The sequence below is a fragment of the Setaria viridis genome, chromosome 9 (assembly GCF_005286985.2).
Source record: "Setaria viridis chromosome 9, Setaria_viridis_v4.0, whole genome shotgun sequence".
NCBI classification, from domain to species: domain Eukaryota; kingdom Viridiplantae; phylum Streptophyta; class Magnoliopsida; order Poales; family Poaceae; genus Setaria; species Setaria viridis.
Window position 1 is genome coordinate 37657157 of NC_048271.2, and position 17553 is coordinate 37674709.

Genomic DNA, 17553 nt, shown 5'->3' on the forward strand with positions numbered 1-17553 from the left:
TTTTGTTTTGAATTGACATAGAGAAATCTATCTCACGTTCCCTCAATTCAGGAATAGGTGGTGAAGGCTACTTGTTCCTTGGCGGACTATATATAAAGGAAAGGGGCTATTTTTCCTTTATGGCAATAAGAGTTGATTCCCTTGCTTGTAGTTTTTGATCGATTCCATGTATTTAACATATTCAAGAGTGGTTAGGAGAGAGAATCAATGTTTTTTAGTAGGCTCGGTTCACTAGGTTCTACCACTGTTCGGCCCAATCATAGTCAAAATCTGAGTTTGATCCTAGCTCAGAAGGAACGCTAGCTATATGCTTAACACATGCAAGTCAAATGTTGTTTTCGGGGAGCTGGGTAGAAGGAAAAGAGGCTCCTAGCTAAAGTTGTCTCGCCCTGCTTCAAAACTACAGGGCGCGCGCTACGGCTTTGACCTAATGACCTCCATTTGCTGGAATCGGAATAGTTGAGAACAAAGTGGCGAACGGGGGCGTAACGCGTGGGAATCTGCCGAACGGTTCGGGCCGAATCCTGAAGAAAGCTCAAAAGTGCTATTTGATGAGCCGGCGTAGTATTAGGTAGTTGGTCAGGTAAAGGTTTACCAAGCCAATGATGCTTAGCTAGTCTTTTCGGATGATCAACCACACTGGGACTGAGACATGGCTCGGACTCCCACGGGAGGCAGCAGTGGGGAATCTTGGACGATGAGCGAAAGCCCGATCCAGCAATATCGCGTGAGTGAAGAAGGGCAATGCCGCTTGTAAAGCTCTTTCGTCGAGTGCGCGATCATGACAAGACTCGAGGAAGAAGCCCCAGCTAACTCCGTGCCAGCAGCTGCGGTAAGATGGGGGAGGAGGGGGCAAGTGTTCTTCAGAATGACTGGGCGTAAAGGGCACGTAGGCGGTGAATCAGGTTGAAAGTGGAAGTCACCCAAAAGTGGCGGAATGCTCTCGAAACCAATTCACTTGAGTGAGACAGAGGAGAGTGGAATTTCGTGTGTAGGGGTGAAATCCGTAGATCTACGAAGGAACGCCAAAAGCGAAGGCAGCTCTTTGGGTCCCTACCAACGCTGGGATGCGAAAGCATTGGGAGCGAACAGGATTAGATACCCTGGTAGTCCATGCTGTAAACGATGAGTGTTCGCCCTTGGTCTACGCGGATCAGGGGCCCAGCTAACGTGTGAAACACTCCGCCTGTGGAGTACAGTCGCAAGACTGAAACTCAAAGGAATTGACGGGGGCCTGCACAAGCGGTGGAGCATGTGGTTTAATTCGATACAACCTGCAAAAACTTACCAGCCCTTGACATATGAACAACAAAACCTGTCCTTAATGGGATGGTACTAACTTTCATACATGTGTTGCATGGCTGTCATCAGCTCGTGTCGTGAGATGTTTGGTCAAGTCCTATAACAAGCGAAACCCTCATTTTGTGTTGCTGAGACATGCGCCTAAGGAGAAATAGCCGAGGAGCCGAGTGACGTGCTAGTGTTACTACTTGATTGAGTGCCAGCACGTAGCTATGCTTTCAGCAAGAATTTCACCATTGGGAGCCGGTGCCTTTCGAAGCACTTTCACGTGTGACCCACGGAGACCTACCTACAGTGACGTCGAAGTACCAGTGAGCATGGAGGTTTGGTTAGGCTTGGTTACAATGACGTCGAGTTGGCGACGGAGGAAGACTCGGCATGAAGGCCAGCCGCCCGGTGGTGTGGTACGTAGTGGTAATAGTACGCGCCCCACTCCGAAACAAAGAAAAAGGTGCGTGCCGCACTCACGAGGGACTGCCAGTGAGATACTAGAGGAAGGTGGGGATGATGTCAAGTCCGCATGGCCCTTATGGGCTGGGACACACACGTGCTACAATGGCAATGACAATGGGAAGCAAGGCTATAAGGCGGAGCGAATCCGGAAAGATTGCCTCAGTTCGGATTGTTCTCTGCAACTCGGGAACATGAAGTTGAAATCGCTAGTAATCACGGATCAGTATGCCGCGGTGAATATGTACCCGGGCCCTGTACACACCGCCCGTCACACCATGGGAATTGGTTTTGCCCGAAGCATCGGACCAATGATCACCCATGACTTCTGTGTACCACTAGTGCCACAAAGGCCCTTGGTGGTCTTATTGGCGCATACCACGGTGGGGTCTTCGACTAGGGTGAAGTCGTAACAAGGTAGCCATAGGGGAACATGTGGCTGGATTGAATCCTTCGCGATGAAAATGCCCTCGCCTACTTGACTAAACTAAGGACCTCAACGGAAGCTTATGTAGATCGACTGAAAAGACGATTCCATTTTCCTTCTTGTTTATCAATCACCAATCAAGACAAACCAGGCACTACAGTGAGACGTGAAAACACCCGATCCCATTCTGAGATATATTATTTGGAAATTGGTTTGTGGAATCGTCTTGCGCCATATGTACTGAAATTGTTCGAGAGACATGGTCAAATCCTGGGTTGAAGCCCCTAAAGGGGATTTCTTTCAGCCAACATCTAGCCTTAGTGGCCCCTCTCTGATAAGGTTTGAAAGTTTTCAAAATGAAAAAAAATGACAAATCTAGTCCGATGGCTCTTCTCCACTAACCACAAGGATATCGGTACTCTATATTTCATCTTCGGTGGCATTGCAGGAGTGATGGGCACATGCTTCTCCGTACTGATTCGTATGGAATTAGCCGGACCCGGCGATCAAATTCTTGGTGGGAATCATCAACTTTATAATGTTTTAATAATGGCTCACACTTTTTTAATGATCTTTTTTATGGTTATGCCGGCGATGATAGGTGGATTTGGGAATTGGTTTGTTCCGATTCTGATAGGTGCACCTGACATGACATTTCCATGATTAAATAATATATCATTCTGGTTGTTGCCACCAAGTCTCTTGCTCCTATTAAGCTCAGCCTTAGTAAAAGTGGGCAGCGGCACTGGGTGGACAGTCTATCCGCCCTTAAGTGGTATTACCAGCCATTCTGGAGGAGCAGTTGATTAAGCAATTTTTAGTCTTCATCTATCAAGTGTTTCATCAATTTTAGGTTCTATCAATTTTATAACTACTATCTTCAACATGCGTCAACCTGGAATGACTATGCATAGATTACCACTTTTTGTGTGGTCCGTTCTAGTGACAGCATTCCTACTTTTATTATCACTTCCGATACTGGTAGGGGCAATTACAATGTTATTAACCGATCGAAACTTTAATACAACCTTTTTTGATCCAGCAGGAGGGGGAGACCCAATATTATACCAGCATCTCTTTTGGTTCTTTGGTCATCCAGAGGGGTATATTCTCATTCTGCCTGGATTCGGTATTATTAGTCATATCGTATCAACCTTTCCAAGAAAACCGGTCTGTCGGGCATGCACCCCAGGCCCACGATAGACCCTGAATGGCCCACTAAGGGACGTACTCGGATATGATCAAGACAAGAGGATAGGCTTATCCCACTCGGACTAGTCAAGTATGTATATGGAAACTACTCGAGGCATACCGAGTAGGACTCTGTAATTGTACTCGACTAGGACTCGGACTTGTAACCCTGCCCTCCCGTGTATATATGGGCGGGCAGGGACCCCCCCTCAAACAGAACAACTCCAAGCGCATCTAAGATCAATACAAACAAACACACAGGACGAAGGGTATTACGCGATCTAGCGGCCCGAACCTGTCTAAATCATATTCCGTGCGTCACCATTGACTCCTTAATTCTCGACGGCCCTTACCGCATAAAAGACCACCTAGGGTACCCCCTAGGTGAGTTGCGGTCTAAAACACCGACAGCTGGCGCGCCAGGTAGGAGAACTCGTCGAGTTTCCCAGCGTGAGCTCAATGGCCACGGTCGTCATCAAGCCCGTCTTCACCATCGAAGCGGGCGCAACCTTCATTTTTTGATCCTGGCTCTGCATCGCCGACGACACTGGATCGTTCCGGCGCCAGATCATCTACGTCCAGGAGAAGAAATCAGAAGATCCAATCAGGAAAAATCAAAATTTCAAGATCAACAAAAATGAGTTCGACTACGCATCGGACTCGACTTCAGTTCGGACTAGTCGGACCCAGTCGCTTCCCAAACCAACGTCGACTCCAAAACGGTTTCCACACGGACTCCGCAATGCAGCTGAAGTCTACCAAAGTTTCCTCACTCGAACCCTACTAGAGCACGGGAATGATGAAGACGATGACTCCGACTCGGTCTATCTCCCAGAGATCCCACTGACAGGACCAGCCCAGGGACTGGTAATAACTTCGACATCGCAAGGCAGATTCGTACGCTGGCCAGGATTGAGACCATCTTTCTTGGCCCACGACTACGAATCGCGCCTTGTCGCTCACATAGACAACCTCCCATACCAAGAAGGCATCCCACTCACTTCAAGCCATGAGGAAAGTTTCACAGAAATTGCAACATCAAGCTCTGGAAGCTACTACCCAGACAGAGAAGTCTTTGTTATTACTCAAAATAACAACCCGGGTACTAGCCAGAATAGAACTCCTAGGCGATTGGCACAACTCGAAAACGTCTCAGAAGATGAGTCAACAGCTAACGCCCCACAAGACAAAACCTCCGACCAAAGGAACCAAAGAAGGATACGCAATGCTACTCGGGCTGAGTGACGATAGACCTTGGCTACAAACATTCCCATCACAAACCTCGAAAGAGCATTCGACGCAGTGCAGGCTCAAGAACACAATACCCCACTTGCAGCAATTGCCTCTATCAATCTTATACCAACGCTAATACCCCGAGACAGAGACAATGAAGTCGTAGCTCCGCTCGCACAGCGTGGCAACAGACTAATCGCACAACTTGCAGAACAAGCTTACAAGCTACTCGACAAAGAATCGCCGATCCCATCTGTTTCCCGCATTGCAGCTCATCAAGAAGGCAGTAGAGGTCCTGCAGCCAACAACAATGATGCTCAAAGAAACGACAACGAAGTCGTCAACCAACCTTGGCAACACAGCCAAGGTCCGAGTAAACACAATGCCCCAATACGCTAGAAGGACGCTGGGGAAGTCAACTGCACCAACTCCATAAAAAGTCCTCGCCCTACTCGGAAAAATCACAAAGTATCAAATTTCAGTGATCTACAAGAAACAATCAATAGTCGGCGTAAGCGAGAAGTCGACAACTACAACCATTTTCCTACTTTCACAAATCGGGTAATGAGGACAAGACTACCCGAGAAGTTCAAACCAACAGGAATCACCAAGTATGACGGCAAGCAAAACCCAATTCAATGGCTCCGATGCTACTCTGGCAGTGCAAGCATCTGGGGGTAACAACGACATCAAAGTCATCCACTTTCCCATATGCATGGAACCCACACCGCTTACATGGCTTGAGTCACTCAGACCTAGATCAATCGACTCTTAGACAGACTTGACAAAGGCTTTCACCAACAACTATGCCGGCTCTATGGCTAGACCAGGCAACAAGATTGACCTAAGTCAAATAAAACAGAAAGAAGGCGAAACCTTACGCGACTACTTGCGACGGTTCTTCGAAAAGAAGGCAACTATAGTTGACATTTCAGAAATAGACGTCATCGAGTGCTTCCAGAATGGACTCTATGATTGACGAACATACCAAGACTTCGGTCGATGAAGACCAGCTAATGTCAAAGACCTCAAAGTCATGGTGCAATAGTGGGCAGATGAAGAAGACAAAGAGCGAGAACAATTCGGCTCTCATCGCAAGCAGGGACGCGACAACAACAAAAATGACCAGGATAGAACTCGACACAATGATACTCGAAACAACTTTTTGAGTAATCAAAACCGCAAAAGGAAGCTCGACAACACTGTTGCTGCCATGACTAACTCCGGGAAAAAGGGACCCGCAAAAATGATGAAGGGCCAACCTGCACCGAATTACTCAAAAAACAGTGCCCATGGCACCCGACTAGCAAACACTCGGCAATAGATTGCTACAGCATACGTCGAGTAATGCAAGATCTACCCGCACCACCACCTCCTGAAGAGTACAGCAAGAAAAAAGATAAGGGCAAGAACAAAGTCCACAACGATGAAGAAGAAGAAGGCGACTTCCAGACCACCTCCAAGACAGTCAACGTCATCTTTGGCGGAATCCTAGGCACCGCATCCAAGCAGGCCAGCAAACTCGTACTCAGAGAAATCATGGCCATCGAGCCAACGGATCCAACACCGCTAAAATGGTCAGAAGTACCCATAACCTTCAGTAGGAAAGACCAATGGACAAGATTCTTAGAACCAGGCCGATTCCCTCTAGTACTCGATCCCGTCATGGCAGGATCAAAGCTGACAAAGGTACTCATCAATGGTGGCAGTGGACTCAACATCATTTTCGCCAAAACACTAAGAAAGATGTGCCTCGACATCACGGAAATACTCACTCCAACGGATTCACCCTTCTACGGCATTGTACCAGGAAACGCAGCTATACCGCTAGGACAAGTCATCCTCCTAGTTACCTCTGGAACTAAGGAACACTACCGCACCGAGTATATTAGATTTGAAGTCGCCGACTTCGAGACATCTTACCACGTCATACTCGGAAGGCTAGCACTAGCTAAGTTCATGGCCATACCACACTACGTTTACTTGGTACTCAAGATGCCAGGGCCCAAGGGAGAACTAACGCTACGAGGAGATTTACGACGATCTTACGAGTGCGACACCGAAGCCGTAGAGATTGCCGCAACCTCTCAAGCGCCTAGTCCCATGCAACAAGTCTTCACAACTTCAAAGAAACTTCACCCAACCGAACTCGAGGTCCCAGAAAACAAGTCAGGATCCACAAAAGTGAAGCCAGCAAGCAAGAAAGACTTCAAAGCAGTCGATCTCCACACATGCGACTCTTCTAAAATGACCCTGATCGGAACAGGGCTAGATCCCAAATAGGAAAGCATGCTCATCAGCTTCCTTCGGGCTTGTAACCCTATCCTCCCGTGTATATAAGGGCGGGCAGGGACCCCCCCTCAAACAGAACAACTCCAAGCGCATCTAAGATCAATACAAACAAACACACAGGACGTAGGGTATTACGCGATCTAGCGGCCCGAACCTGTCTAAATCGTGTTCCTTGCATCACCATTGACTCCTTGATTCTCAACAGCCCTTACCGCATAAAAGACCACCTAGGGTACCCCCTAGGCGGGTTGCCGGTCTAAAACACCGACACGGTCGTCGGGTATCTAGGCATGGTTTATGCCATGATAAGTATAGGTGTTCTTGGATTTCTAATTTGGGCTCATCATATGTTTACTGTGGGCTTAGATGTTGATACGCGTGCCTACTTCACCGCAGCTACCATGATCATAGTTGTGCCCACTGGAATCAAAATCTTTAGTTGGATTGCTACCATGTGGGGAGGTTCGATATAATACAAAACACCCATGTTATTTGTTGTAGGGTTCATCCTTTTGTTCACCATAGGAGGGCTCACTGGAATAGTTCTAGCAAACTCTGGGCTAGACATTGCTCTACATGATACTTATTATGTGGTTGCACATTTCCATTATATACTTTCTATGGGAGCCATTTTTGCTTTATTTGCTAGATTTTACTATTGGGTGGGTAAAATCTTTGGTCGAACATATCCTGAAACTTTAGGCCAAATCCATTTTTGGATCACTTTTCTCGGGGTTAATATGACCTTCTTTCCATGCATTTCTTAGGGCTTTCGGGTATGCCACGTCGCATTCCAGATTATCCAGATGCTTATGACGAATGGAATGCTCTGAGCAGTTTCGGTTCTTATATATCAGTAGTTGGGATTTGTCGTTTCTTCGTAGTTGTCGCAATCACTTCAAGCAGTGGAAAGAACAAAAGATGTGCGGAAAGTCCTTGGGCTGTTGAACAGAATCCAACAACACTAGAATGGTTGGTACAAAGCCCTCGAGCCTTTCATACTTTTGGAGAACTTCCAACTATCAAAGAAACATAAAACAAAGGAATAAAATAAAATGAACACCCCCCGGTGTTACGAAAAATTTGTCTACTTTTTCTTATTCTTCTTCTGGAAATCATCCGAAACAAATGCCTTCGTTCGATGATCCATGAGGGATAGAAGTTTCGAATTTCATTATTCAAAAGTGAGTAGAGGGTCCACATTAAACAAATCGGACTCACCAGAATACTATACTTCTGTGCTGGAGTGAAGAAGCCACTTTAGTACAGTTCCAGGGCAGTAAGGAACTCAACACCGAAAGGAACTAGTCTAACAAAAGGGGCTGAGAACTACATATGGTCTGAGACTAACTTCCTTGAAAAGAGGAAGACAAGTTATGTAGGTAGTAGCCGTTCAAGAAATGCAGCAGTTGCTCGACCAAAGCCGGTCAATAAGATAGATCCGAATGCCACAGTACCGGCTATTCAATTTGAGGAAGGCCCATCTTCTTATTGTGGACACTCAAATCGAATACTTTAGCAATTGGTCTGATAGAACGGATGGTAAGGTGGGGGACCCATACCTTTATTCTATTCCCGTGCTTAGAGCGAATGAATGAAAAAGCTACGCCTGCTGCTTGTGTTGATTAAAAAGAAAGACAGATCGATGTAGGCGCTCATCCACTGTTGGCGGTGTTACACCATAGATTTGTACCTAGGAGCAAGAATCATGGCTTCAGGATCAGCTGTTATTTGTTGAAGCAGGTTCTTTGACTCGGTAGGCACAGCTAGAAGTCACACGAGGTACGATGGATTAAAGTTTCCTTCTTTCCATGATGGATCCACTACTAAGAAAGTAAGAGAAAGAACTAGTCCATAAAACCCCCTTTTTACCAGCACCGTAACAGACTGGAATCGCAGGAACAACTGGTTCCATGGAAGTAGAAATGGCCCTCCTCCTAGAATGCCAAGAGGAGCAATGAAAGTAGTATATACTAATTGTCAATGGTCTGATACGGTCACCCTATGGCCACTTCAACAGGGACTGCCACTAGACATAGGTATTACTCCGGGGTTGTAAAGAGCATTGGTCCAGTGCAATATACTATAGCATATCCCCAGACTGGAGAGTACACCATATCATCTAAAAAAATAAGATTTCGAGGATCTACGCTATGGGTACTAATACTATAGATAATCGGAATCCTACGTTCCCATGAGGAATGAATGCGACACCCTATAGAAAGAGTCTAGATAGAACGATTCTTTCTTACCTAAAGTCCCACTTGCTGACCTACTTCCCTAAGGGAATAGAGTGACATGCACTGGCACTAGATGAGCTTAAGATTTTCAATATACTTGCTTAAGACTTTCTTATACAATTGGCACTCCAAGGGAAGATCAAGGGACAAGCACTCACTATAATCAGGGTGAGATCTCGTAAGAGTTGGCACCCTCGCCGCTGGCTTACTAAATGTAATAGAACTTGCAGTGAAAAGGGTACTCCCAATTGCTGTAATAGAACTCGCAGGTAGAAGAATGAACTTCCAATGCATCGAAGCTTTCTACTCCTGCTTGAATACTTGCTCTTGCTCAATGGCCGAAAAAGAACTTTATTTAGTAAAGCACTTTTAAAAGCTTTCAAAAATTGGCTAACTAGATTGATTTTCCCTTGTTGCGACTGGAGAGACTTGTGCAATTGGAGGGGCACTTTCACCCACAGGCTCGTAAGGGGAAGGGACAAATACCTTTACTTGGTCTAATAGTCCAAGAGCTCTCACGATAATTGGATAGCTGGAAAGCAGTCTTGAACCAAGCCAAAAGGCGGTGTGTCATCACCTTGAACCAATGAATTCTCAGATTACTGGCAGTAATTCGTTCATTTCAATGAAAGAGCAGGTAGCTATAAGTTTCCCCACTCTAATAGTATTTTTGAGATTCAAGCTTATTTCCTTGAGGATCGCAACCCGAATCTTAGGATAGTCTAATTTCTGATAGTATAGGAATAGCAGTCACAGAGGGAGGATCACAAATAAGTGTATTCTTACTAGATGAGACATCTTCTCTATTCTTACTAGAAGAGACATCTTCTGAAGATTTCTTAAAAAAATTCAAAAGAAGTTCTCGTTGGTCATGTCTTCTTTCCAAAAAAAAAATTGAGGAGGCCCACCACACTACTTCCCTCGACCCCTTACCACGGGAGTCACTAAAGATGAGACTGACCATGATAAGGGTATGGGGCATTGATTGGCATGGAGGATTAAGGGGAATAGATTTGGGTAGTGGAGCCAACATATTAGGTTGGCCACTGAGATTTTGCCCCTTTTTCTCCACCAACGCAGGAGGGATTGCAGTGGCATTCAGATGTCGCTCTTGACTGAGCCCGGGTTTAGGGGCTACCTGGGTTTGTGCCCAACCTGGGGGCGCCAAGCGCAATTCGAGATCGGGATAGAAGGTTCTAGGGTAAAAGCAATCCATCCTTATAGCAAGTCCTAGAGTTAAGTAAAAAAAGACTTCTCGGGAGTTTGGGAGTGTGACTATAACCAGAACTCTTGCATAATATCCTCTTTCTAGTTAAAATGAGTATTACCTGCCTGCACAATCAATCTATGGCGATCTTGGTCTCACGCGCGAGTCCCTCTTGCTAAGCCTAAGTGTTAAGCATAGCATATCTTATATTAACCCATCTTAAAATGACTTCCAGACATTAGGAGAGTCATTTTGTAGGGCCATTCTTTTTCTCCTCGCTAGCCAGTACCCTTATTAGGAAAGTAGAGACTTATTTGAAGTTCATAGATATAGTCTATCAGGCTGGTCTCCGGGGTCATTTCCCTAGTCGAGCTGGTTGGTTTCTGCAGAGAAACTAACAAGATGCTGCAATGGCAAAGGCCCAGTGAACATGTTTTCTGCAAGAGATATGGATCACCCTGTTGTCCCCAATAATTAACTCTCGCTGACAGCTCCCATCCAGATGTTCATGATAGTTCTCGATTGCGAAAGAAGCTGCTTCTAAGGAATGATGAATCACCTAAGACTCCGACAACCGAATCGCACAGAGTGCGAAAACCCAACTCACTTCAAACACCAGATCACGGAAAAATGGGTAATAAAACAGTCAAGAGGGTTGTAAACTTAAATGATTTTGAACCCCTCTCAATCGATCTTGACATGGATAGTCCACTGGGTCATTGGCTAGAGAAGTACCGCCAAGCAAAGGGAGAGCAATCCACGTGGCATAAGAGTGAAGGTACGTTTGTTGGTAACACAACACAACGAAAGCAATGAATTAAATGGGATCAATGCCTAGCATAGTGGTCTATTAAAAATTCAATTGACTTTGCTATTTGTCTTTTTTGAACTATGTTTCATTCATATGATAGAATATAGGTTTAAATAAATTGGATCCTTGCTGAGTCTTCCCTGGATAAATACTTATTTATCCACATATAGCAAGTTTTAATTAGTATACAAAATACTAAACAAAACCAATGACTATTCATGATTCCATCCATATTGGATCAATTCCCTATACCACTTTGAAATGAAATTAGAGGAATGCTATGGTAAAACTTTGTTTAAAACGATGTGGTAGAAAGCAACGTGCGACTTGAAGGACATGATCGATTGTGGATTTTGCTATCCATCATTTTCCATAGTAATGAAGATGCTCTTGGCTCAACATAGTTTGTTCTATTCTTCCAAAACCGAATTTGTGCTGGGTTCTTTGTAAGTAAATAGTACATGATGGAGCTCGAGAGGACAGAATTTCTTTTTATCAAGGGAAAGAATCATGGATCCTGATGCTAAATTATGGGTTGATACAAAAGGATTCAAACAAGTGTGGCTAATTGTTTTTTATTGAAACAACAAAAGTATAGCTGATCTTTTCTCCTGCGATGTAACTCTCAAATATGCATGCTAGAAAGCTGATATGTTGCTGAGAGAGAGGTTAGTCAGATTGATTTTTTTTTCCTTTTGCAATTGAGCTATTAAGGTGGGGATGTGTAGACGGTTCCTCCATCGCTCGAAGGGCACTCGTATGTCCAACGTTCCATCCTCTTTCAAAAGAATAGCAATCCCAGAACCTACAAAAGATGAAGCACATTTGTAGTTCTAATTGATCCAATGCACAGTACTGGGGAAGAAAAGAATGAGCTCAGAAAGAAAAGGTAAGTCCTTGACTGTAATTCTTCCCATATAGAGAGATAAAGAAGATGCCTCTGTACATTCTGGTACATTGTTTGAATCCTTTTGATGCAGGAACCATAGCTCAGACTGATGATCCCTCTCTCTCCTTAGGTCACCCAAGGTAGAAAAAATACCCCAAACAAAGCCGAGAGTTCAATCCAAGTAAACCCTCTAGTTGTCATTTCCAAAGATTGAATTTCAGCTTAGAGTAAAACTTAATAGTTAACACTAAATCTAAGCAACTCTAACTTTTCCATCAGCAACTACTTCCAATGGCTAAGAGTAAGCTCGTCCGGACCACTCCTATGACCCTCTCGGCTGGACCTACTCCCACCCTATCCGACTCCAATCCTTATCCAACTTCCACTCAATCATCTCCATAAGAGTAGACTTAATAGCTATTGTTAGCCTCACTTTTGGAAAACTCATAGGATTGCTAGCTTTTCATAGAATGATATCTCGATCTAATTCTCTCCAAACAAAGAGTGGTTTGGGACTTCAACCCATCCCAATATACCTTGCAGAAAATAAAATGTGAGCCTATAATTTTCTTTTCCACTGCACGGAATCTTGGACCTCGAACAAAAGGTGAGACCCGACTATAGTTGGCCAGATGGGCCGCCCGGCACGGCACTAGCACGGGCACTATCTGGCACAGCACTATGTGGCACGACACTATATGGCACGATTACTTAGCCGTGCCGTGCCGTGTAGTGCCGCCGTGCCTAACTGTCGGCACAGGCACGGCACTAACAGGCAGTTAGCGTGCCGTGCCGTGCCACAGGGCACGGCGGCACTGCAGTGCCTGTGCCGGCCCTGGCACTAAGTGTGCCTACCACAGTACCACTCTTTTTACATAAAATTACAAGCACAATTCAAAAATAATGAGATTCACAAGCAATTTAGAACTTATCTTGTTGTATTCACAAACTTGTAACAAAGTCACAACCCAGTCACACAGAGTCATAGAGATAACAAAATAACATTTTATTGGGAGCTTTAGTGCAATGGCTGCCTCATTAAAAACCTATCTAGGTAAAACTCACCCTTGTGAGAAACCCTAGACAGGAAAAAAGAGTGAGCCCAGCTCCAATTATAATGTTCATCACAGTCCATGAGTCCAGTACTTAATATTACAGTCCCATTACATAAATGATAACTAATCAAGATAAAGTTCTTCAAAAGCTTCTTCAAGTTCCTTGTCCTCCACCATGTGTTGCAGCCTTGCTTTTGCAGCCTCCCAGTCTTTGATGCAGGTGAGCATCTCCACCATGTCAGGCTTTAGCTTCCTCCGCCGCTCCTCGATGATCCTGCCAGTCATACTAAAAGTGGATTCTGAAGATATGGTTGAAACAGGAACAGTTAATATATCCTTAGCCATGGTTGACAACACTGGATATGTGAGTTTGTGTTGATGCCACCAGTTCAAGATGTTAAAATCATCATCTAAATGGTTCACTGTGTCACAGTCCAAGTAAGAAACAAGTTCAGAAACATTACCACCTGAAGAACTGGCAGCCTGCAGAAGGGCAGTTGCAGATGTATCTCTAGCCATGCTTAGAGTAGCAGCTAGAGAATGCATGCCACCAGCAGAACCAACATCATCATCATCATAAATTTCATCCCAAGCAGACCTTTTCTTACCAGATAGGTTAGGAGGTACAGTCCTCCTCAACCTAACACCTTCATATTTCTCCTCATACTTGTTGTAGACATCAGTAAGTCGAGCTCTAGTGCTAACCTGGTAAGCACTGTAATCTGTACTGGTAAGGGTACCCAACCTCCTGAGCACTCTATTGAAACCTTTCATTTTAGCTCTAGGGTCCAGGATGAATGCAAAAGACTAAAGCAAAGGTATGTCCCTCCAGTATTTGTTATACTTGTCTATCATAGGTTGAACCACATGTCTGATGTGAGTATCATTAGCATAATTCTTTAAGTGCATAGCAATCTTAACAAGATAATGAATCATAAGTGGAGATGTAGGATAGTACACACCAGACAATGCAACTGTAGCATCATAAAACAGTTCAAGAAATCTTAGCACTTTTTCTGCCATAGCCCAATTATCATCAGATAAAAGCAACTGATCACCTTCAACCCTAGGATATTGAGCAACGATGAAAGTTGTGAATGGGACCTTATGAGAAAACAAATGCTTAAGCATTAGATATGTAGAATTCCACCTAACTTCCATGTCTAGCTGAAACTTTCTAGGCCTAACACCAGTGGCAATGCAATAACTTTTATATGCAGCAATTCTCTGATTAGATGAGTTTAAGAAAGATATTGCAATTCTAAACTTCTCAATCAATGGCTTAAGAGCAGTTAGAGCCTCCTTAACAATCAGATTGATAATATGGCATGCACAACGCTGATGCAAGAACAAAGAATTAACTGAATGTGCATTGTCATCCCTATCATCATCCACAACTTCAATACCAAGATATTTAGAAAGAACAGGTCTAAGCTTTTGCATGGCTGAAACATTAGATGATGCATTGTCCAAAGTAACAGCAAAAACTTTTTCAGTCAAACAATAGCACCAAGCACAGATGCAACACGATCAGCAATATTTTGACCATTGTGTGAACAATCAATCAGCCTAAGACCAAGCACTCTCTTCTCTAGTTGCCAATCAGAGTTTATGTAGTGAGCAACAACACTGAGGTAGTCCTCTTTGGCATTACCAGACCAAATATCAGAGGTTAGACACACACAATTAACACCAGCAGATTTCACAATCTCAACAAGCTTAGCCTTGCAATCATTGAAGTATTTTAGGAGGTCTCTAGTGGTGGTTTGCCTAGATACTGCAACAAATTTAGGATTATGAGCAGTTCTAATGTAATCTTCAAATGCATAAGATTCACCCAAAGAGACAGGAACATCAAGCCTAGCAAGCAGTCTAACAAGTTGAGTACGGGCAACTATAGGACAGTACTCCCAATTACGAATACTACCATCAGGATTAAAAGAGATTTGTGACTGAGACATGTGAGTTTTCTCACGCCTTCTAGGGCATCTATCCCTATGGCGGGTGAGGTGACCAGTGCCACCACTAAAGCGCCCAAAGTACTCCTTAGAGCAATGGATGCATTTAGCTCCATACCTTACCTTCTTACCGTTCACCATTTTGAATATCTTCTTGAAATCAAGCCACACGGCCGAGGTAGAGGGGCATGAGCGCTTACCGTTGTTCTCTTCCCCGTCCCCGTCCACTGCTTGGTCATCGCATGGCTCGAGGACGATGGGAGGTTGAGCCACACGGCCGAAGAGCTCGGCGGCATCCTCGCGCATGTCATCCTCGTCATCATCTTCGGCCAACCCGCAAAGCCGTCTCTCTTGGTTCGACCCACCCTGAACCGTCTCGTCGTCGTCGGATCCGGCCATCGTCACACGCCCGCGCCCCGGTTCCTCAACGGCTACACAAAAACAAGAGTTAGGATTAGCCAGTTAGGGATAAGGGGTCAATTGAGCAAGGGTTAGGGTTAGGGTTAGGGTTTCCTACCTTGATAGCCGGAGCACCGGAGTTGCCGGCGACGTTGACGAAGCACAGATCCAACGAGACCGACTACGGATCCGGCGAGTTCTAATGCGGATCCGGCGAGATCGACACGGGGTCGAGACCTGGTGAGGCCGACATGGAGATGACGAGAAGGACGACGCGAAGCGAGAATGCGAGATCAAGAATAGCCATAGGTGATAGGAGTATACATGGCCGTGCCATGTGCAAGTGCCGGCAGAGGCCGGAGGCCACCGGAGGGGGAGGAGAAGGGCAGAAGGGAGGGGATCCGGGGAGGGAGGCAGAGAGCCAGAGAGTCAGAGAGAGAGGAGAGCGAGCGAAGAGAGAGAGAGAGGAGCGGCGCAAATGAGTTAGGGTTACGGATGGGGGGTGCGCGTGCCTTCGGCCTCCCTTATATACACGCCCCCGCCAACGGTCGGATCCAACGGTCGGATGGAGCGGGGAGGAGGATCCGACGGCTGATAGCCGTTTGAGCCGTGCCTTATGCGGGCCGGCCCATTAAGCGTGCCGTGCTCGTGCCGGCACTACGGGCCAAATTGGCGGCCCAGACACAGCACTAACGCCGTGCCGTGCCTGGCACTAGCACGATGGCTCACGAGCTGGGCTGTTTTTGGGCCGTGCTTCTTCGTGTCGTGCTCAGGCCGGCCCGTAGTGTTAGTGCCAAATGGAAATCTATAGACCCGACCCCGATTACATAAGAATTCAGAAACCTCATCAATCTGGTTAACAGCACATGCTAGATGAGCATGGCAGAAATCTAGAACTGGATGTTGGACTTGTAGACGGTGCTGGGCTTCCAGTTCTCCGGAATGACGTCGGTGGCGACCAGCTTCTTGCCGGACTCACTGGTGAGGCGGATGGAGAAGGGCCCCCTGAGCGCCTTGGGCGTGTCCATCCTCCAGATGGCGCCCCACGAGAGCTTCATCGGCTTCCACTCCGGCGACGCCCTCTCCTTGAGGTCCATCTGCACGATGTCGCCGTCGTTCGCGACGAACTTCACCAGCACAGCCAGGTAGTTGGGGTTGGAACCATGCTCCACGTGGAACACGATCTTCTGCCCGGCCGCGTACTTGCACCGCACCCTGCATGCAAGGTCCATGTCATTATTTTTGCATGCGTACAGGGATACCGCATACACAGATCATGAAGAAGTTTTAATTATTTGATCGAGCAGTAGTAATGAACTAATGATGATGGATCATGGCGGACCTCCTGAACTGCAGGTCGATGATGCCGCGGTGGCGGAGCTTGTCGCCGAGCCCGGCCTGGGCCATGGAGCCGAACGCCGTGCCGCTGAGGTCGAAGTGGTAGGGGGCGATGGGGTCGTAGTTCATGTCGGTGATGAACACCGTCACCGGCTTGTTGGAGCACTCCTCTGGCGCACCGCATCTGATCTGCACGCACGCGGCAACGGACAGTTCGTTGCATTGATCAAGTTCGTCAAGAACTCAGGATCTCATTCCCAATCCCACGTATGCTAGTCAAGCAATTTAATTGACACGTGCGTACCTGGTAGCACGAGCCGCAGCCCTTGCCGTCCTTGAAGATGGGGAGGTTGCCGCAGGCCGTCATGCCGCTGTAGGGCGGCAGGTTCACGTTCTTGATCCCGCACGCACCGCCGTTGTCGTCGGGGCCGGCGGCGACGGGCTGGCCGTACCAGGTGGCCTTCGCGGCGAGCCACCTGCCGCCGTAGTCGGTCGTGATGTTGGGGCCCGGCGGCACCTTGGGGGCTGATGGGTCGCACGACCCGCCGGCGACGAGCGCCGCCAGGACGACGGCGGCCGCGGCCACGACGACATTGGGCAGGGATCCCATTCCCATCTTGCTACTCTTACGACTCGAATGTGCGTGTATAGTAGATCAGTGCGTGCGTAGCTGTGACAGACGACGGGCTACTTATAGAGCGGAGGCTGGAGAGGCAGGGTGGCCGGGCGGCCGCCGGCATCGTCGGGACTTGCGACGTGCG

The 17553-nt window shown here is 46.5% G+C and overlaps 1 protein-coding gene across 1 annotated transcript; it reads right to left on the reverse strand.

Annotated features, from left to right (window-relative positions):
• Positions 1–16344: 16344 nt before the first annotated feature.
• LOC117837536 (expansin-B1) lies at positions 16345–17402 on the reverse strand. The gene is made up of 3 exons (XM_034717206.1): positions 17097–17402; positions 16797–16981; positions 16345–16669 (listed from the first exon to the last, which is right to left on the reverse strand). The coding sequence occupies exons 1-3, from the start codon at positions 17400–17402 to the stop codon at positions 16345–16347; spliced, it is 816 nt and encodes a 271-aa protein (XP_034573097.1).
• Positions 17403–17553: the final 151 nt, after the last annotated feature.